Here is an 18548-nt window from a genome sequence, read left to right as displayed (position 1 = left end):
TTCCAGGAAGCCTGACTTTAATGATACTCTTTCAGATCCTATAACCAGAATAACCAGCACTGCAGTGAAGAAGTAATCCCCCTTCATCTCTCCTCCTCATCTCTAAGCCATCCACAAGGTCTGGATCCTCTTTTGAATGGATACACAATCTTGTCTAATGGATGTCAACATAATACCATCTCTGACTCGACACCTTTTGAGGACTTAGCAATACCTCGGTACTTTTTAATAGTCTAACCATTCTGAAAACTCTTTTAGTTTTGCATCTTCTAAGTACATCCTTATGAAGGGATAACACGATGTCAATCACAACCAGAAAATAATAATAATAATGGCAAAACTAAACACCTGTATTTCCAAGGACCTTTGAGCATTGATTCTACTTTCCCATTCCAATGTAAACATTTCCTTTTATTAGATTCCTTTTGTTCTTTTTCCTTTGCATCAAGATCAGTGTTTCTGAGACCAGCCCCAGATTTTTAACTGTAGAATTCTAGAAGGGGGGAGGCAACCCAGCTGTGCTCATTATGGAGGAACTGAGTTCAGATCCCCCAGCAGCCACATAAGATAAATAAGTAAGTAAGTAAATAAATAAATAAATAAATAGTAAATAAATAAATAAATAGCCAGGTGTGGCAGTATACACCTGTAACTTTAATGCTGGAAAACCAGAGCAAGGGGATTCCTAGGCCCTACAGACAGGCCAATCTAGACAATTAGTGAACTCAGGGTGAATGAAAGGCCCTACCTCAAAAAACAAACAAACGAGGGGAAGAGGAAGTAAAGACCTTGGCATAGACCTCTATTTTCCATTTGTACCATTACACACACATGTGCACATATACAAATATGTTATCTACAAACCCCACAGGCAAATACAAAATATCTAAATGTTTGCTTTTGTTAAAAAAAAAAAGATTTCTTTTTCCATCTATGTGTATGTGTGTCTATATCTGTGTACATATATGCCACATGTATCATATAGTCAGATCCCCTGGAGCTGAACCACCCAATGTGGGTGCCTTCTGGAAGAGCAGCAAGGACGTGTCCTGCTAAGTGTCCTCTTCAGCATAACACTTGGTTTTTGTTTTCTTTTGTTTTTAAAAAGTTTCTAGATCTTACCTATGCTTACTAAAGTCATCAGATGGGGGAGGAAAATGAAAACAGCAAGGCCTTGTTTTAGAAGTGACACAGGTAACATCAAGAACAAGGAAATTTGAGGACCACTACCTCAAACTTTTGATTTTTCCCAAACTAAAGGGCAAGGACTCTACCAAGTCCTAACTAGGGGTCTCACGACATCTGAGAACCCATGCTGGGTGTGTACTCCTTCCATTTAAAGTACAGGTAGAAGGAACAGGTAAGCTTGGCGGGTAGGACTTGCACCCAACAAAAGACATCAGCACAAATGCAGACCCGTTGGCCCGGCTCTGTGGCAACTGCCAATTACAGTAGTAGCCAGACCTGCAAGAGGGCTTGATTACATGTAATTTATGAAAAGTAAACAAGCTGGGCGGCTTATGAACAATGCCTGGTGATCTTCCAGCCAAGAGATAATAAAAAGCATGGATAAATGACTCAGCACTCCCCCAACCCCCCCCCCAGACAACAATAGCTCTCCCTAGCTAGGAGAGTGAGGCAAAATGAGTATTTGGGTTATTATTCAAAGGACAACACCTCTTTGGACAGAGGTTCTGCCTTGCACATAAAGTCTTTCCCAACCCATAGTGTTTAAAATTCAGCCACGTAAATGTCAACTTGGCCAAAGTAAAGACATGCTTTGACTCCAGGGATACACCAACCCTGCATCTGAGCTGAAACTTCTAGTGGGGCCCTGGGAAATAAAACAACAGACAACAACGGGTGAGGGCAAAGCCCTAGAGGCTTCTCCACAGGAGCTGCTCACCATGGCACACTGGCAGCCAGGGCCAGGCACTGGGTTGTTGTGGGGCTGGACTGAGCAACAGGAGGTCAGTCCTGACTCTACCTCCCTTCAAGTGCTGCAAGAGAAATCTGTCTTCAAACACAGCCAAATGTCCTGTGACCGGGCAAACTGCCTCCCAACCCCACACAACACTGACCTCTCTATATAGAAACATCTCAAGAAACACACTTGTTAGTAAGCTAGCTCATGGAACATATTTTTGAAATCATAAACATATCAATGACTCTTGCTTTAAGACATATATAAAGTAGTAACTATAAACATTTTAAAGTATATCCTTCTAATTTTCTGAGAATTGTCCTATTACATCTTAGGATTGCTTGTGAGCTACCTGGGCAATTACCAAAGTGCCACATAACTGAAGAGCTGAGTGATCTTCTTGCCTTTGTCTTGATCCATAAGCTGACACACTCTATCGACTTTATCTGTAAGGTATTTCTGTCCATTCAATACTCGGTGTACCCATTCATACAAGTGGGACAGTATGGGGGACCATGGCACATTAATAATACAGTTAGAATATATTTACATTGCAAAATATATATTTTTGTTTACTCTGTCCCTATGTGTGTGTACATACATTCACACACTTTTTGCAATTTGCAAGACTTGGTTCTCCCTATCCATCATACACTCCAGGGATCAAATTGAGCTCTTCAGACTTTAGGCAAAAACCCTGTGGTGACCTGAAAGAAAATGGCCCCCAATGGGAGTGGAACTGTGACCTGAAAGAAAATGGCCCCCAATGGGAGTGGAACTATTAGAAGGTGTGGCACTGCTGAATAGGTTTGGCCTTGTTAGAGGCAGTGTGTCACTGTGTAGGTAGGCTTTGAGGTCTCATATATGCTCAAGATAATGCCCAGTGTCTCAGTTCACTTCCTGTTGCCTTTGGATCAAGATGTAAGGCTCTCAACTCCAGCACCATGTCTGCCTGCAAGCTGCCTTGTTTCCCACCATGATGGACCGAACCTCTGAACTGTAAGCCAATTAAATGTTTTCCTTATAAGAGTTGCTAGGGTCAGGACTGGAGAGATGGCTCAGTGGCTAAGAGCACTAACTGCTTTTCCAGAGGACCTGGGTTCAATTCCAAGCACCCACATGGCAGCTAACAACTGTCTATAACCCCAAGATCTGACACCCTCATACAGATTTACATGCAAGCAAAACACCAATGCACATAAATAAAAATAAATTATTAAAAACAAAAACAAACAAACAAACAAACAAAACAAAAAAAACAAGCGCCAGGGTCCTGGTCTCTTTACAGCAATAGAAACCCTAACTATGACACACCCTTACCTAATTTTTCACTTTCTGTTTGGTTTAGCTTTGTTGACATAGGGTTCACTATGCATCCTTGGCCAGCCTGGAACACATTCTGAAGTCCCTCACTGCTTTCCAATGTGAAATCACCTTGTCTCAGCTACCCAAGTACTGAGAATACAGATCCATGCCACCACACCTGGTTTTACATTTTATATGCAAGGGGATCCCATGAGAGTAAAAGAACCTGGATTTCACAGACATCACAATGTATACTATCCACCAATAGCACACACAGTCTATGGGAAAATGAACATCTACATAAGTAAATATGACCAAGTTCAGCCAGTGGATGCTAAAGACGCAACAATCTTATCTTACAGAGTGTGTCTGTGCTGGTGACAGAGTCCAGGGGATGCTGACAAAGAGGAGAACGAGAAGTTAGTACAGTTGTAGAGATAGGTAAAGAAGGTTAAGAATTCAAGCAGGGGCTAAAGTATACGCAAAAGCCCAGAAAGACAGGTTTCAGGGACAACTGGAAACACAAAAGTCCAGCGAAGCTGAGGCAGAGGCTGACTGAAGAAGGTGGCAACAAGTCTCCTGGCTGGATGTGGTAATACCACATGATGAAGCCTGGTGAGCCAAGAGGAAAGCCTGGGTATTACCAACAGCAAAGGAACGTAACAGTACCAACAGGCTCAGCCCAGGGCGATGGCATCATTAGATTTCTGTCTCAGAAAAGTTGCCTAGCTGCTGTCACAAAGAGATCTTTGCAAAACTGGATGCCAAGGCCAGTTAACGACCGAAGCCTTCCAGAAGAAAGGCAGCAGAGGGCCAATAGTCAAGAGCTACTGAGGTAGTAAATGACGGGGTTTGTTCAGGTCACTGTGTCCAGAATGAGGAAACCTGTATTCTCAAGCCACTGCAGGAGGGTAGTGGTGCTGTCGACTGGGAAGGCATGGGGAAGACCAGGTCTGAAGGGTGAGATGCACGCATGGGCACTTGACAATTCTGCAGACCATCTAAACAGTCTGACCCACAGAATGGGCCAAGAGATTCTCAGATCACCAGCACAAAACTTGAGCACATTTAACCATGCTCCAAGACTTGTAGGTGGGCTTTACAGATCAGAAACCATACAAGTTATAACACTTGTGAGCTTCTAAGAACTCTTGTGAAACTGAGAGCTGGCTCTTTTCATCCTTTAAACAGTATGTCTGTGGGCATGTGTCTGCCACACTACACATGAGATAATCAGAGAAAAACGTCCTCTGGGTCTCTTCTCCCACCACGTTGGTCCTGGGGATCGAACTTGGGTCATCACTTTCTTTAAAGCTGGGCCAGCCAACCTAGTTGAGCACAAGGCTTTTAAACTTTGAAGGATGAAAAGCCACTGATAGAGGTAGCAGGAGAAAAGCCAGGCTAGAGCCTTAGGAACTCCAGCCTGTGTCAGGAAGGGACTTGGTCACATATACCCAAGAATGTCAAGAAAGAACTACAGTTCACTCCTAGACTTCGTGACAAGGGGCTTCCTGAGAGAAGTTGGTGGAAATGGTTCTGGTAAGGACCACGAGAAGGACTCAGGTTGTCTTCCATTACAATACATAAGTGAGGAGCCAGCAGCTACATCTACATAACTCATGGTACCGGAGGAAAGGGAGAGATGCAAAGGGAGAGATGTCCCCACCTTTAAAATGGAACTGTCCTTAACTAAGCTCTGAAAAAATGTTCCCTTTTTAGGAAGCTTTCCTCAATTCCTGAACCAATCTGTCTTTGCTGAACCCTTCGAGAGCACCAACTCATATGGCATCACAGAGTGCTGAGTGAGCACATCCCAGGTCCTCTGCTAGCATACTAACTCTTGAAAGTGACAGCCTCTGCTTTTAAGTTCTTCACTGTGCCTTGCGTATAGCCTGTACTCCCGTGGTGACTGAAGGATTTGCCCTGAGAGACGGCCTATCTGACCCTGACGGGACAACTGGTTACAATGCATGACCTTGGACAAACTAATCATCATCCTCCCGGAGGCTCATTTTCATTCCCTGTAAAATTAAAGGGTTGGACTCTTTTCCATGAGTAGGGAAGGAGATGCGGGCAACTGGAAATAGAATACTTAATATAGTTAATGTTTTTGCTATGTAGACCAAAACAAAGACAGGCTAAATGAAAAGCAGAGAACACTGAACACACCTGAGGAAGGAATCAGAAAAGTTGAGGGGGCACTGGACAAAGTGATTCATAATTCTGGACTAAAAATACAGTTGTTTGCCTATACTGTTCAAGAGATTGTACAAGGTCCCACATTTTAGACAAAGTGTAGATGTCCTCTGCCCTCTGGGAATTAATATTCTGCCACAAACACCAAAGAACAATAAATGAAGCAATGACTGTTTGATACAAATACACACTTTTCTTATATTGTGTATACTGTGGGTCACTATGAAAACCATCCTGAAAAATGCTGTCCCTGCTTGGAGCATTGCATTCTGAGAAATCTGACCCCTGAGTACCTGATGGCTTACAGAAAAAGAAGTGAGAACACTACCCACTCATTTGATTCTGGCCCCTTCCAGGGGAGCAAATGACTTACATACCTAGTGACAAGGCTTGTACATAACAGCACCATTAAAGCGAGCCCCCTTCTCCAATACTCAGCACTTCCTTTCACTTTCTCTCGACACTTAAAACCATTTAAACCTGAAAAGATCAAGGAGAACTAACTTGTCAGGTCAACTATAGCCACCAGAGGCTGGGGATTCAAACAATACCTTCCATCATTCCTCAGCAAGCCCCACACTACCATCGGAATTCAAGTTATGAGAGGTGGCATCTTACCAAGTATTCCTCGTCCCAAACTGAAATATTAAAGTGTCACCTTGCCAACCAGCAGCGGTTAAATCTTGGCTGCTAGCCTCTGGCCATAGAGAGCACTGTGGGGAGGCCAAGCTACAGACTGGAGCTGAGAAGACAGAGGGCATTTTAATTCTTCAATCAGGTAGTCATTGAAGGGTGGAGTCCTGCAGTCCAAAGTGGCCCAACCACATTTCCCAGGGCACTTGTAACTAAAGCTGTCTGGGTGAAGCAAGCAAGCTGCCTACTGAGTAAAACACCATCACTACTCCAGTCTCAGCTGCCTTGCTGTGGTTACACCAGTTAAGAGCAGAGGGGAGAGGATGCTGGGAACAGAGAAAGACTTATTCTCCTCTGACTTATGAAAGTTAGCAAAAACAATTTTACATCAACAGGCATGCCAATGCATTAAATATAGCAGAAACTACAACAATACACCAAGCTCTCAAAATCCCTAATGCCATAGAAAACAGGGTTCCTTACTAAAATTATGTTTACCTGGACTAGAGAGGTGGCTCAACACTTAGAGCATTTACTGCTTCTACAGAAGTCCCAAGTTCAATTCCCAGCACCTACACAGCAGCTCACAGCTAGCAATAACTCTAGTACCATGGGATCTGATGGCTTCTTCTGACTCTACCGGCAGCAGGCATGCATGTGGTGGTGGTACAGACACGCATTCCAGCAAACATTCATCCATGCAAAATTAAATAAGTCAGCCAAAGAAGTTTTTAAATAAACAAAATTGTATTTACCTACTTATTTCATAGTGATCTAATGCTTAAATAAATTCAAATTAATCTAGTGTTATAAAAGTAATAAAACCTTATTTGCTTTTTGATATTTCCCCCTTCAGAGTGGTCAGGCCTCTTTCCTGACAGAAAATGGGCTGTCACTGTTATTATCCATGTGCTGTCCTCTGGATAAGACTATCTAAAACTGGACTCAAGCTACTCAGTCAAAGCAAATGAAAATAAGTAAAAGGGGAAAGGGAAACACACTTGACAGTATACTTAAAGCGAAGCTTAGTATTTTTCTTCCTTTAAAAAAGATTTTTACATTTCAAAACAAATGTTTAGACTTCAGTATATTGTTTTCAATTCAAAAAAACAATGTGGTGATTTGGTTCCCACCTCATTTTTAGGAGTCGAGACAGAGGGGGGGGGGGGAAGAGAACAGAATAAGAAAAAAACTGTTAGTAAATGCAGCATTCTTTCCAGTGTATAAAAATGAAAGGTAACTTAGTTTAGAAAAATGGCAAACATTTCTAGAAAGCATGGCAAGGCAAGGAAAGGACGACTTAGAAACAGTAGGAAAATATTAAATAACTCACGCTGTCCCCTCTAGCAGCCCTCTCCTTTACAAGTCACACTTCCACGTTGTGCTGTGCCTACAGCAGCATGGCCAAGGCAAACCACATGGAAAATTTTTGTTCCAGATAATAGTGCAGGACAGGACTTGGCGGCTACAAGTTGTAATCAGTAAGCTTCAAGAGCTAAAGTAACAGAGATAAGGACCAAATATGCATTCACGACCCTGCCCTTCACAATGCTGCTGCAGGACAGCCAAAGCCAGCGAGGTTACCACTTTGCTATGAATTTTGAAATGAAAAGTTTTCAAATAGGGAGATATGCCCCCCTCTAGACGGATAAAAGAATTGCCTAAAACATAAACACTATTTCTCCCAGTTCAGGAATCCTTGTATTATTTAAGGGGCTCAAGTATATGAGTCCGGAATGGTCCATCAAAAACTTTTAGCTCCTGATTTTTCCCAATGATTCTACAGTTCTAAATGTTGCCTACAATTCAAGAAGGTTCCTGAACCACTCCCACCCCTGAGTTAGCAGTGGAAGAGTCTAAATATTTAACAAAGTTAACACAATGGACCGCTTTCCCCTCAGTAATCTAAAGAATACTAATTTTATTTGTGCTGTGGTCCGAGAGGAGAGGAGAAAGAGCCTCGTGACTCTGTAAGTTTTCTGTAATTAGTGGACACAGGGACTGTGATAAAAGGAGTCACACAAATGTGACTTCCCTCCAAGTTCAAATGGCAGATTCAGAGGGAGCTTTGGCTGGGTGGAAATGAGCCATGTCAATGCAAGGAATGTGAAATGAGAGGACCCCACATCCCATCAACAGTCAGAAGAGGTTTCATGTGATCCAATGGTGTCGCTCTCACCCCTCCCACACTGGCTGGCACTCACACAGCTGGGCTAAGATGGCTTCCAGAGTCCAAGTTCAGGCGCTAGCAGCTCAGAAGCAAACAGTCAAAGACTCCATTATTCCTCTCCCCACCCGAACATGCTCCCTCTCTGCTGAAGGCTTGCCAGAATGAATTATTTAGCTCAAAACAGACATAAAGGAATCTTAAATAACACAGGTCCCTTAGAGTTTTAATAAGTCCAGGTGACCATACAGGTTGCTATGTTTCTTTCTTCTTGGTTGCAGAAAACACTGTGGTTAGGTGTCCACAAGAACCTGCCTAGGTCCTAGCAGAAACAAACTTCTCCACTGAGAAGTCACAGCTGACATCCAAACTCCAGGCATGAAGCCGAAGCAGCGTGGAACACTTGTCACTTCCATGTCCTCTTTCTTTACTGAAAACCATCCTTCCCTTAGGATTCAGCTACGACTGAGGACAGTGCAAGTTTTCCTGGACCGACTTGAAACTCTAGTGGCCAGTTTTCTGTGACAGTCTTCTTCCTGCCCAGATCTCCGTCTGAGGCAAGTTCATCCTGTATTTACAGCCAATCTCTTAGTCAAGCTATTTAAATGTTTATGCATCTATAACCTGTTTGCACAGATTAGAAACTACTCACAGGGAGGGAGTGGACAGATGCCTCCATTGCATTCCACACAAGGCCCAGGACCAAAGCTCCCGAAATACCTGTTTATTTATTCAACTAGCAGATAAGCCGAGCAACTTCTACCCTGAGCCAGGCCCTGCACATGAGCCTTGCAACCAACTGTCCCTGTGCTTTCTGCACTGAGACACTGGGGAGCCCACAGAGAATCCCCATGTTCCTGCAGCTACCAGAGGCGCAGTAAGGCCTAACAAGCAGCTCCCTGTCTTCCCTCTGACATCAGGAAATATCTTAAGAGGATGTCCCAGCTGGAGCTCTTACTGCCCACCCCCCACCTCCCCATAAGGAAACAGGATCAGAAAGTCAAGGATCGGGGGAGGCCAGAGGCACAGTCTGCACTCAGACTCTTTTCTCCCACAGTAGGCACAAGACACACTGAAACCCTCAGTGCTTTTCATCTAATTGATATTCCCAGACACGGTCTTGCTACAGTCTCAAACTCTGTCCTCCTGCCTCTGCCTCCCAGGTGTTGCAGGTCTGAGCTGGACACCCCCTGCTCTTAAGTAAAAAAATTTTAAAAGAAACCAAGTCTTTTTAAAAGGGCTAGCCTCAGACTAAATAGCTAGAGGTGACCCTGAACTTCTGATCCATCTGCCTCCTCCTCCCAAATGCAGGGATTATTGGTGTACTCCACCATGCCCAGCTTTTGGCAGTGCTGGGGACTGACCCAGCCCTTCTTGCTGGGCAAGCACTCACTCAACTAGACCACATCCCCAGACAAAAAGGGGTCTTTTATTTTCCAGTAGAATTCTAAATCTGTAGTCCTGACAGATGCCTAGGTGATTTTGCTGGTTATCCCACTCTAAGCTTATTTACTTTCAAGAACAGGGTATCTAAAAGCCAGAAGTTCCTCTTGAGGTGGGCTAGCTAGCTGGAAGCTGGCTGAGTCTAAGTTGGCTGAGAAAGAGACCATCGGATGGCTTCTAGCTCTATTATAATCCCATCTGCATGGCAAATGACACACCTCCCAATGTCAGTACAGTTTATAGCTGCCATGTTGACATAAAATGAACAAAGAAAAGTGGCACCTGGATGTTCCATGAAATCACCTATTCCAAGAAAAGACCTGAATATTCCTGCACTTCATTAGCCTATCCCTCCTCTCTCTCTCTCTCTCTTTTTTTTTTTTTTTTTTTTTTTTTTTTTGCCTGTATCTATAACTTTCCCAATCCCAAGAGTTGAAAAGTTTCTAAATTCACTTCCCCCTTCTGTTCTTGGCAGAGCTGAATGTTGTTGCAATCCCGTGAGTCCCTCCCTGCATCTTAGTTTTGGTTCCACAATTTTAGAAGGAAAAGGATTCAGGTTGGGGGTTAAAAAAAATGTCAAGCAAACTACCACATGACACAGCTTCCAAATAGTAATTCTGAACCCCCAAAAGGGAACAATTGTATTTGGGGATCTAGCAAGCCTAAAGGAGTTTGAGGTAGGGAGGAAGCTTCATAAAACTTAGCACTCTGCCTAGGCACATCAAAAGAATTAACTATCATTAACTAGTAGGAAGGTTTAATGTAACTGAACACAGTTAAATCTCTGTGTTACTAGACAATGATCCGCCACACTCCAAAACGTAGTATGGAGACAACAGCACCTGAAGTGAATGTTCACTAACATAAAACATCCTCCAGCAGAGAAGTGTATGACTTCAATGGAAGGCAGGAGAGTAGACCATGGGCTTCAGTTTAGCACACACCCTGTTATCGTTGGTCCAAGGGGATGCTGCACAGGCTCCCCTCCTCCACATCAGATGTCAGGTGCCCACACACTGAGAGAGGTTACTTGTGTTTCTAGGCTCATTTCCAGAACTAGGGGTGTGTTTCCAAAGTCCAGACAAAAACTGGCCTGTTAATTGACAGCTGCAGCAGACAGAGCTCAAGCTGGGTGACAGATTAGCCACCCAAGCAAGAGCTGGCTGAGGCTTTGCTCCAGGGCTGTCTGCTAACGGGGCCACCTTGCTCTGGCTTCCCAGGCAGGTCCTTCTACCCCAGATCGAACACCTGCTCCTGCTGACACCTGCCCAGAGCTGATAGACAGAAGGCTGGCTGTGTGGAGGAGCTCAGGGGGTGTCCAGTCTGGAGGCAGGCCACAGGGAAGCTCCCCCTGCAGAGATATGGTGAGTGCCAGATGGCTTGAGGCAAGACTTTATTAACTCATTTACATCTATTTCTATGAAAATTTTTAAATCCTAAAATTCCACCAATGCTTTAAAAAAAAACTTTTATTGAGTTTGTTCTTTGAAGTTTTCAAGTACATATAATGTGCACTCTGGATATTATAATCCCCACTGGTACTATTAAAAAAGTAAATCCTTATTAATCTAAACACTTTCAAAGTGTATGTTTTATAAAATATCAAGAAAAAAAATAAAAACAGGAGAGATGTCCAATGGCTGCCAGCCCAAACACAAAGGTAAAGTGTTTACAGAGATAAGAAGTCTAACTACCCTGACCTAATCATTACATTTTACACACATGTACTGAATCACCACATTGTAGCCCCAAACGCTAAGACAGCAGCTAAAACACTTAAATTACTTATTTATTTGTTTGTTTGTTTATTTTTGATGTGACACCTTGGCAACCCTCACATCTACTAGTAAGGATGATCTTACTAATTTTATTTTTTATTAGAGTGTGTGTCTGTGTGTGTGTGTCTGTGTGAGTGTGTATCTATGTGTGCTGTAGACCTTGGATTGATATCAGAGGACAACTTTCAACAGCTAATTCTCTCCTTGCAAGGATCAAACCCAGGTGATGGGGTGTGCTCTTATCCGCTGAGCCATCTCCACCAGCCAAGATGAAGCTTGAACTTTGGATCTTCCTGCTTCCACCTTCCAAGTGCTGGGATTACTGGCTTGAGACAGTGTGGCTGGCTCAGAAGTACTGGAGATCAAACACAGAACTTCCTGTACAGTAGGCAAGGCCAAGCTACCTCCCAACCCTGCCAACTTAAATTTTAATAAGAAATCTGAGCCTTCGAGTCCACTCATTACTATAACCCTGGTAACCAAGCTCTGAGTACCACTCAGCAAAACTGAGTGAGTATGGGGCACTATGCTCTACTGTAAACATTAAAAAGCAGCCAGAGAGCAAAGCATGCAAAAAGCTCGCACCATTCTGCATAGAAAAGATTGAAATGAGTAAAGAATCAACTTCTGACTCAGGAGTCTTCTTCCTTTACCTCGAGCCACTTTCTCTCTCTGAAAAAGAAGTTCATGGAAAGTTCCTCTACCAGATGAGCAGGGGCCAAGTGGTCAAGAGCAGACACAGAAGTTGGAGCCGAAAGGAACATGAAATCAATATCTTTGTTCTACATGTGCATGTGGTATGCATGTATATGTATGTATGGGTACACAGGGATGTACAGGTACATGTGTGTGAATACGTCTGCAGGCCCACAGATGAGATTGGACATCCTCTTCAACTGTTCTCTACTTCATTTATTGAGGGAGGCACTCTTGTCAATGTGGGAACTTGCTAATTCCAGCTAATCTAGCTATGCAGTTGGCCCTGAGTACAAGTCTAGTTCCTTCAGCTGGAATTACAGGCTGCCAACATATCTGCCCTGCTTTTCACAAGAGTTCTGGGGATCAGAGGTCCAGTTCTCATAGTCTCGAAGATAAGGCAAAATGATCTGTCCAATAAGACAACCCCCTAGCCCTAAAACAGACCTTAACAGTCATGTCAATCAGTGTTTGAACTACTCTACAAATACTGCAAACAGAGAGACAAGCTTCAAAGTCCCACAGGCAGCAACAGAACCATGATGCTCAAAGAAGTCTCATTAACAGTACAAGCCTCCAAGATAAACTTTTCATAGCGAATCTGCTCATTAAAACCATTATTAGGCAGAAAGATGGCCCAGAGGGTTAAGCCTGGCAGCTTGAGTTTAGACCTCAGAACCCAAATGGGGACAGGAAAGAAAAGACTCCCACAAGTTGTTCTCTGACCTCCAAGTCAGGCGCGCAGACACACACAGACACACACACAAAGGCTAAATTTCTTTTTCTTTTAAAAATTGCCAGGGATGGTGACATAGTTTTCATCCAGTACTTGACGGGCAGAAGCAGACATATCTCTGTGAGTTTGAGGCCAGCATGATCTACACAATCTGGTTCATGGCTACACAGTGAGATCCTGTCTTAAAGAAAAACAAAAACAAAAACACAAGGAGGTGAAAGATGGCTCAATAGTAGAGTATGTTTAAATCTTGGGGCCTTGGGTTCCAACCCCAAAACACACACACACACACACACACACACACACACACACACACACACACACACACAAATTGAAAACTAAAAACCATTTTCAATCAGTCTTTGACCTGCTTTGCAGGATTATTTTCACCAAAGAGAAAAAGAATAGGAAAAAAAAATGCATATGTACATGCCTCCATCCACCCTGGTCAAAATTACTTTTGCAAAAACAAAGCCAAAGGTTTGCTAATCGGAGGTTGTCAAATCTTCTGGGGAATAAACCACTTGGCAGTCCTCCATGACATCTTCTTGGCAGTCACCTGTCTACTGTCATCCTGGGCCATCCTCGCCTATTACACTAATGTGTAAAGAAAACACCAGTCAGCTGGAGAGATGGCTCACTCAATAACATGCTTCCCACAGACGCACACAAAACTCAGTTCAACCCCCAGTACCCTTGTAAAAGCCAAGCAGATACTGCATCTTGTAATGCCTACACTAGAGGAGAGGACACAGGAGGACACCTGGATCTCACTAACTGGCCAGCTGATCCTAATCTGTGAGTTCCTAGTCCAACTGAGGCACTTTGAAAAAAATCAGGGGGTGGCTCCTGAGCAATGACACACCTGAGGTTGACCTTTGGATACCACAGGTAAACACATGCATACCAGCATGCAACATGCATACACCTGTGCACAGACACAGAGACACACAAACACACACACACACACACACACACACACACACACACACACACACGGAGGGAGGGAGGAAGGGAGTGGGAGTGGGAGTGAGAGAGAGAGAGAGAGAGAGAGAGAGAGAGAGAGAGAGAGAGAGAAAGAGAGGGAGAGAAAGAGAAAGAAGGACAGAGAGAGGGAGGGAGGGGAGGAGAAAGAGGGAGGGAGGGGGAGAGGGAGAGAAAGAGACTAGGTTTCCACAAAGCAAAAAAACCAAAACGAAACAAAACCCCTTGTCTTCCCCCCATACCCTCCTGTTCATTGAAAACATCTCCTGAAGGCATCAATAAAAATCCGAACCACTTAACTTGGACACTCAGATAAAAACTGCCTCGCATTTTGGCCACCTTTCCCCACACACATTTACTTTGTTGTTCCCAAAACTTTAAAAGTATTTAAGAGCAAAGACTGGGTCTTGCTCTTCAGCACCCTGCATCTGATGGATACTTCTTGAGCTCTCAGCTGATAGTCAACTCAAATGACTATATGACCCAAGCCAAGCCCCACATCTAACAAACTGCTGTAGTACATGGCCCCATATCACCAAGAATAAGCCCATTCCAATGGGAGGAAACTGCCATGGTGTGTCAACAAATTAGACATGTAAATACACATAATCATACACATATATATTTTCCCACACACTCTATTGTTATCCATGTATGTATTGTTAATATTTGTACTAATAACAGACTTTATTTTGTTTTTGAGATCCAGCCCATGCTAGCTGGAATTTGCTATGTAGGCCAGGCTGGCCTCAACCCTCCCATTTCTGCTTCCCAAGTGCTGGGTGTTATGGCCATATAGCACCATGCCCAGTTTTTACTTTATTTGGCCTCTGTTAAGACCATTTGTTGTTACTGGTTTTCTTCCTGCAAGGCTTTCCCCTTCTGCACTTCTTCCCTCGTGGCTGGTGCCTAGGACAGAGCTCAGCACCACCTGTGAGCCACAGTGTAACTTGAAAGAGTGCTCCGAGTTTCCATTGTCATCCTCAGCAAATACACTGTACTTAGTTTCCCCTAGAATCCTAAAGCCACCTTTCCTAAGCAGTGCCTTCTCAAGCCTAGTTTCATCTCCCCACACATCTCCTCACAATAGTTTCTTTACAACTAATTCTGAAGGTGTCACTACCATTCTCAATTTTTTGGAATCAAGTTGCCATCTTTACCAAGAAATCCAGGGAAACTGTGACAGATGGAGAGACATCTTTGGGGATCCTCTGACAATTTAATGAATCACATTTTTTCAATGAAATTTCTTGTCTGTAATACATTCTAGCAGAAAGTAAACCAGAAAATCGCTGGTGAGCTCTGTCAAATAAATTGCCCATTGCCCGTTTCATGCAAGCAGTGAGTGATCGGGTTAATTAGCTTGAGGTGGGTACTTGGTGTAGATTCCCTTCAACCAGAAACAGGTTCCACCAAAACCGGTAGTGAACTCTACTGAAGGGGGTACACTGTTTTGCTTCTGGAAAACACATTTACTTGAAAAATATTTGCTTCAGCTGCCAGGACAAACTGTCATTTCTTCGCCGACAGGGGACATCGTAAAATTAGTCGATCTGGAGTACTTAAGATCGCGGACTCCTGAGTAGGATACAGATTTCTGCAGCTGTAGTGTAGGTTCCTTCAAGATAGTTTTCCTGACAGCGAACACAGTTTTAACACACAATCAGCATCTTGAATCAATTACAGAAATACCATTTAAGTCGTTCTGGTGCCCTGGAAAAGAATCACAACACCCAGAAATCCCTGCTGCCTTCAGCTGTCCCCTCCAGGGAGGCTTGACAGTGCGTCCGAGGCGTCCAAACATCAGCCACCAGGCTCCCCCCAGCGCCCTCCTGTCGCATCAAACAGCCAGCATTCTCAGGCCAAACTCCAGTGTCCCTCAAAGCAAAACCGCGAAAATGTGAACCCTGTTAAGCAGACGGTAGGGCGCCTAAAAACCCACTCCCCCACACACCCACACCCACACAACACACACACACACACACACACTTTCCCTTGTGTGAGTATTTTTGAGAAGTTTGCCTATACTATCCATTTCTCGCGTCCACGATTCTCTTCCCTCAACCTCCTAGAGGCGTAAAGGGGGCGCGGACCCAAAGGAGAACTGATGACCACTACTACCTCTCGGTGAGGGGAGATTTAATAGCTCCATGTGAAGCTGATGCAGATAATAAAAGAAGGCTCTTTCTTCCCGTTTCCACCCCACCCTTGCTAAATGGAATTAACAACTAAAGTATGTAGCTGGCTTGAGCCTGGGCTCCTCTAAGGGGCGACGAGGCCTGCAGGGGAGGCGGTCTGCAACATGGAGGGAGAAAGTTTGGCCGCCAAGTGGACGCCAGGGTGCGAGTGGACCGCACCCGATCCGAAGCCAGCTGGCAGAGAGAGGGATCGAGGAAGAGGAGGGCGGGATTCGTGGAAGAGCTCGGCGAGCAGGCTGCTGCTGCCGTGGCCGGCAGTGCCCTGACCTGTACTTACATAACGCTTCAACTTCTTCTCCGGAGGGGACTTGCGGAGCCATCCCGAGCAGACCACTTCCCCGCCGCTCATGGTGCACGCCTTGAGGGCTCGAAGGTCAGGCACCGGAGGGGTCGCTGGAGACAGTGGCCGCGCTCCGGGCACGGCAGGCACACACAAGCCAGAGGATCTCGCTGATTCCCTCGACGGGGCGGCCGGGCTCCGCGCGTCCTGTGTAGGCGATCGAGTCTCTCTTCCGCAGACCGGCGGGCCGAAGTAGAACCCGAGCGGGAGCCGCGGGGACCAGAGTTCGCCGGCCTTCTTTCAGAGCACCCTCCTGGCCGCCAGGCGCGCCGTCCCGCCGCCTCGGCAGCGGTCGGGCTCGGCTGGGACTCTGTCGAGACCCGGAGACAGGAGCTCGATGCCCGGTGCTCCGCCCCTTGGGGGGGACAGGACCTCCCGCGAGCTCTCCCTGCTGCGGACCCCACGCTGCACGCGCACACACAATGCCCGCGCGCGGTGTCCGCTCCGCTCCGCCCGCTGGCGCTTTCAGTGAGCGGGGCGCGATCTTCTCCTTCCCTCTGCTCCGAGGAGGGTTCCCGGGAAGGCGTGCGGCTTCCCGGTGCCAGCGGACGCAGGGGCAGGTCCCGCTCCGCCTAGGGAGCGGAGCACCGGCGGCGAGGCGCGGGGCGTCGCCGAGCGGCGGGGAGGTCGCGGATCCTCGGCTGGAGGGTGGGTCTGCGCTCCAGCCTCGGACGAGGGCGGGGATCAGCGCAGGGACGAGGCGCAGGGCGGCTCTGCTCCGGGGAGGGACCCCTCCGTCCCGTCCCCTGTGCTCCTCCCCCTCCCGGGGGCGCGCGGCGGGTTAGGGGGGGCGCGGCCCGGGCCGGGCCCTCCTTCTCCTGCCTTTCCGCCTCCCCTTCCCACGATCGGTCGCCTCTAGCTTCTTCCCAGACTTTCTCTGAAACTCCTCCGGAGCGCTTGCAGCCAAAACAACAAGGGCCAGGGAGGCGGGGCCGGCGCTGGGAGGGAGCAAGATGGCAGAGGCACCCTGGGATGTGTAGTCAGCGGCGCGCTGGGGTCCTCGCCGCCCCGCCGCCCCGGGCCCGCGCGCTGGGCAAGGCGGCGGTCTCCAGGAACGCAGCGCCACCCTGGCACGAACACGGCAGCTCCATCTGAGTTTGCCATCTTGACACTACCCGGTGTCAGCTAAGAGTTTGGACTCGGCTGTACCCTCGCCATCTGGAGTTTCTGGGGCTTTTCTAGACTTGACAGTCTGAAAAAATAACGGCTAAGAAGGTCCTGGTCGTGGGAAGCCGAAAGGCTGCCATCCCAGGACCAGGATCGCTCCATGCTGTGCACCAGGAGACGGAAGGGGACCTCCAGGACGCCTAGGGCCTGACCCAGGAGCTGTTCTGCCCAGCGGTGCGATCGCTTAGCCTCAACAAAGCGTCCAGCTGCATGTAGTTCCGAGACATTATAAAGTCTCAGGCTACCTCCATTCGTTGGTTGTTTCTTCCAGTTGGCTTTGTATTTGCTTAAAACCTGCCCTAAGATGTTGGACAGGAAACAGAGTCGTACTGGATACCCTAGTTCTGTTTGCCTTCTTGTGTGTTTTAGTTATTACACCTGGGCCAAGTTTGATACAGTCCTGTAATAGAGCTCTTATTTATGGGTGTATCTGGAACAAAGCCTTGGAATAAATTTTAAAAGGTAATATAGATTATCAGATAAAAGAGCTGAAGAGTTGGGTGTGGTGGTGTGGACCTTTAATCCCAATCCTCAGGAGGCAGAGGCAGGCCTGTGTTCTGTAAGTTCAAGGCCAGTCTGGTCTACAAAGTGAATTCTAGGATAGCGAGGGCTGCAAAGAGAGACCCAGTCTCAAAAAGAAAAAAGAAAAAAGAAAAGGTTGTGTGAAAATACGAATAGATAAAATGAGCATTTCTGAAAAGTATAAGCTTGGGGCTCTCCTAATAAACAGGAGCTTTGAGTTTGGAATGATGCAGGTTGTAGTGAGGAAAAAGTGCTGGAAGCAGGCACACCTGCGATCTCCAACCTGAAGAGGCAGAGCAGGGGGAAAGAACGACGGAACAGAGGATCTGAGGCCGGAGGAGGCAGAAGTGAGGAAAGGGAGGAAAGAAAGTAAATAGGTGCTGGGTTAGTGATAAGACAAAAGCCCCTGCTATATAAAAGGGACAGCACCCTCCATTCTTGCCACATGGAAAAGTGTAA

The 18548-nt window shown here is 46.0% G+C and overlaps 1 protein-coding gene across 3 annotated transcripts in view; it reads right to left on the bottom strand.

Annotated features, from left to right (window-relative positions):
• The window catches only part of Gab1 (GRB2 associated binding protein 1), a 106567-nt gene extending 90078 nt beyond the window's left edge, over positions 1-16489 (bottom strand). For 2 of the 3 annotated variants that reach the window (XM_051205783.1, XM_051205785.1), the window contains exon 1: positions 16338-16484. In XM_051205783.1, the coding sequence (XP_051061740.1) occupies positions 16338-16409 (72 nt within the window). In that variant the 5' untranslated portion in view covers positions 16410-16484. Of the gene's footprint in view, positions 1-16337 lie in introns of all 3 variants that reach the window. The other variant, XM_051205784.1, reaches the window with a different exon arrangement.
• Positions 16490-18548: the final 2059 nt, after the last annotated feature.

The sequence above is a fragment of the Phodopus roborovskii genome, unplaced genomic scaffold, assembly GCF_943737965.1.
Source record: "Phodopus roborovskii unplaced genomic scaffold, PHOROB, whole genome shotgun sequence".
NCBI classification, from domain to species: domain Eukaryota; kingdom Metazoa; phylum Chordata; class Mammalia; order Rodentia; family Cricetidae; genus Phodopus; species Phodopus roborovskii.
The sequence above is the reverse complement of the archived record's forward strand: the minus strand, read 5'-3'. Positions and strand labels throughout refer to the sequence as shown.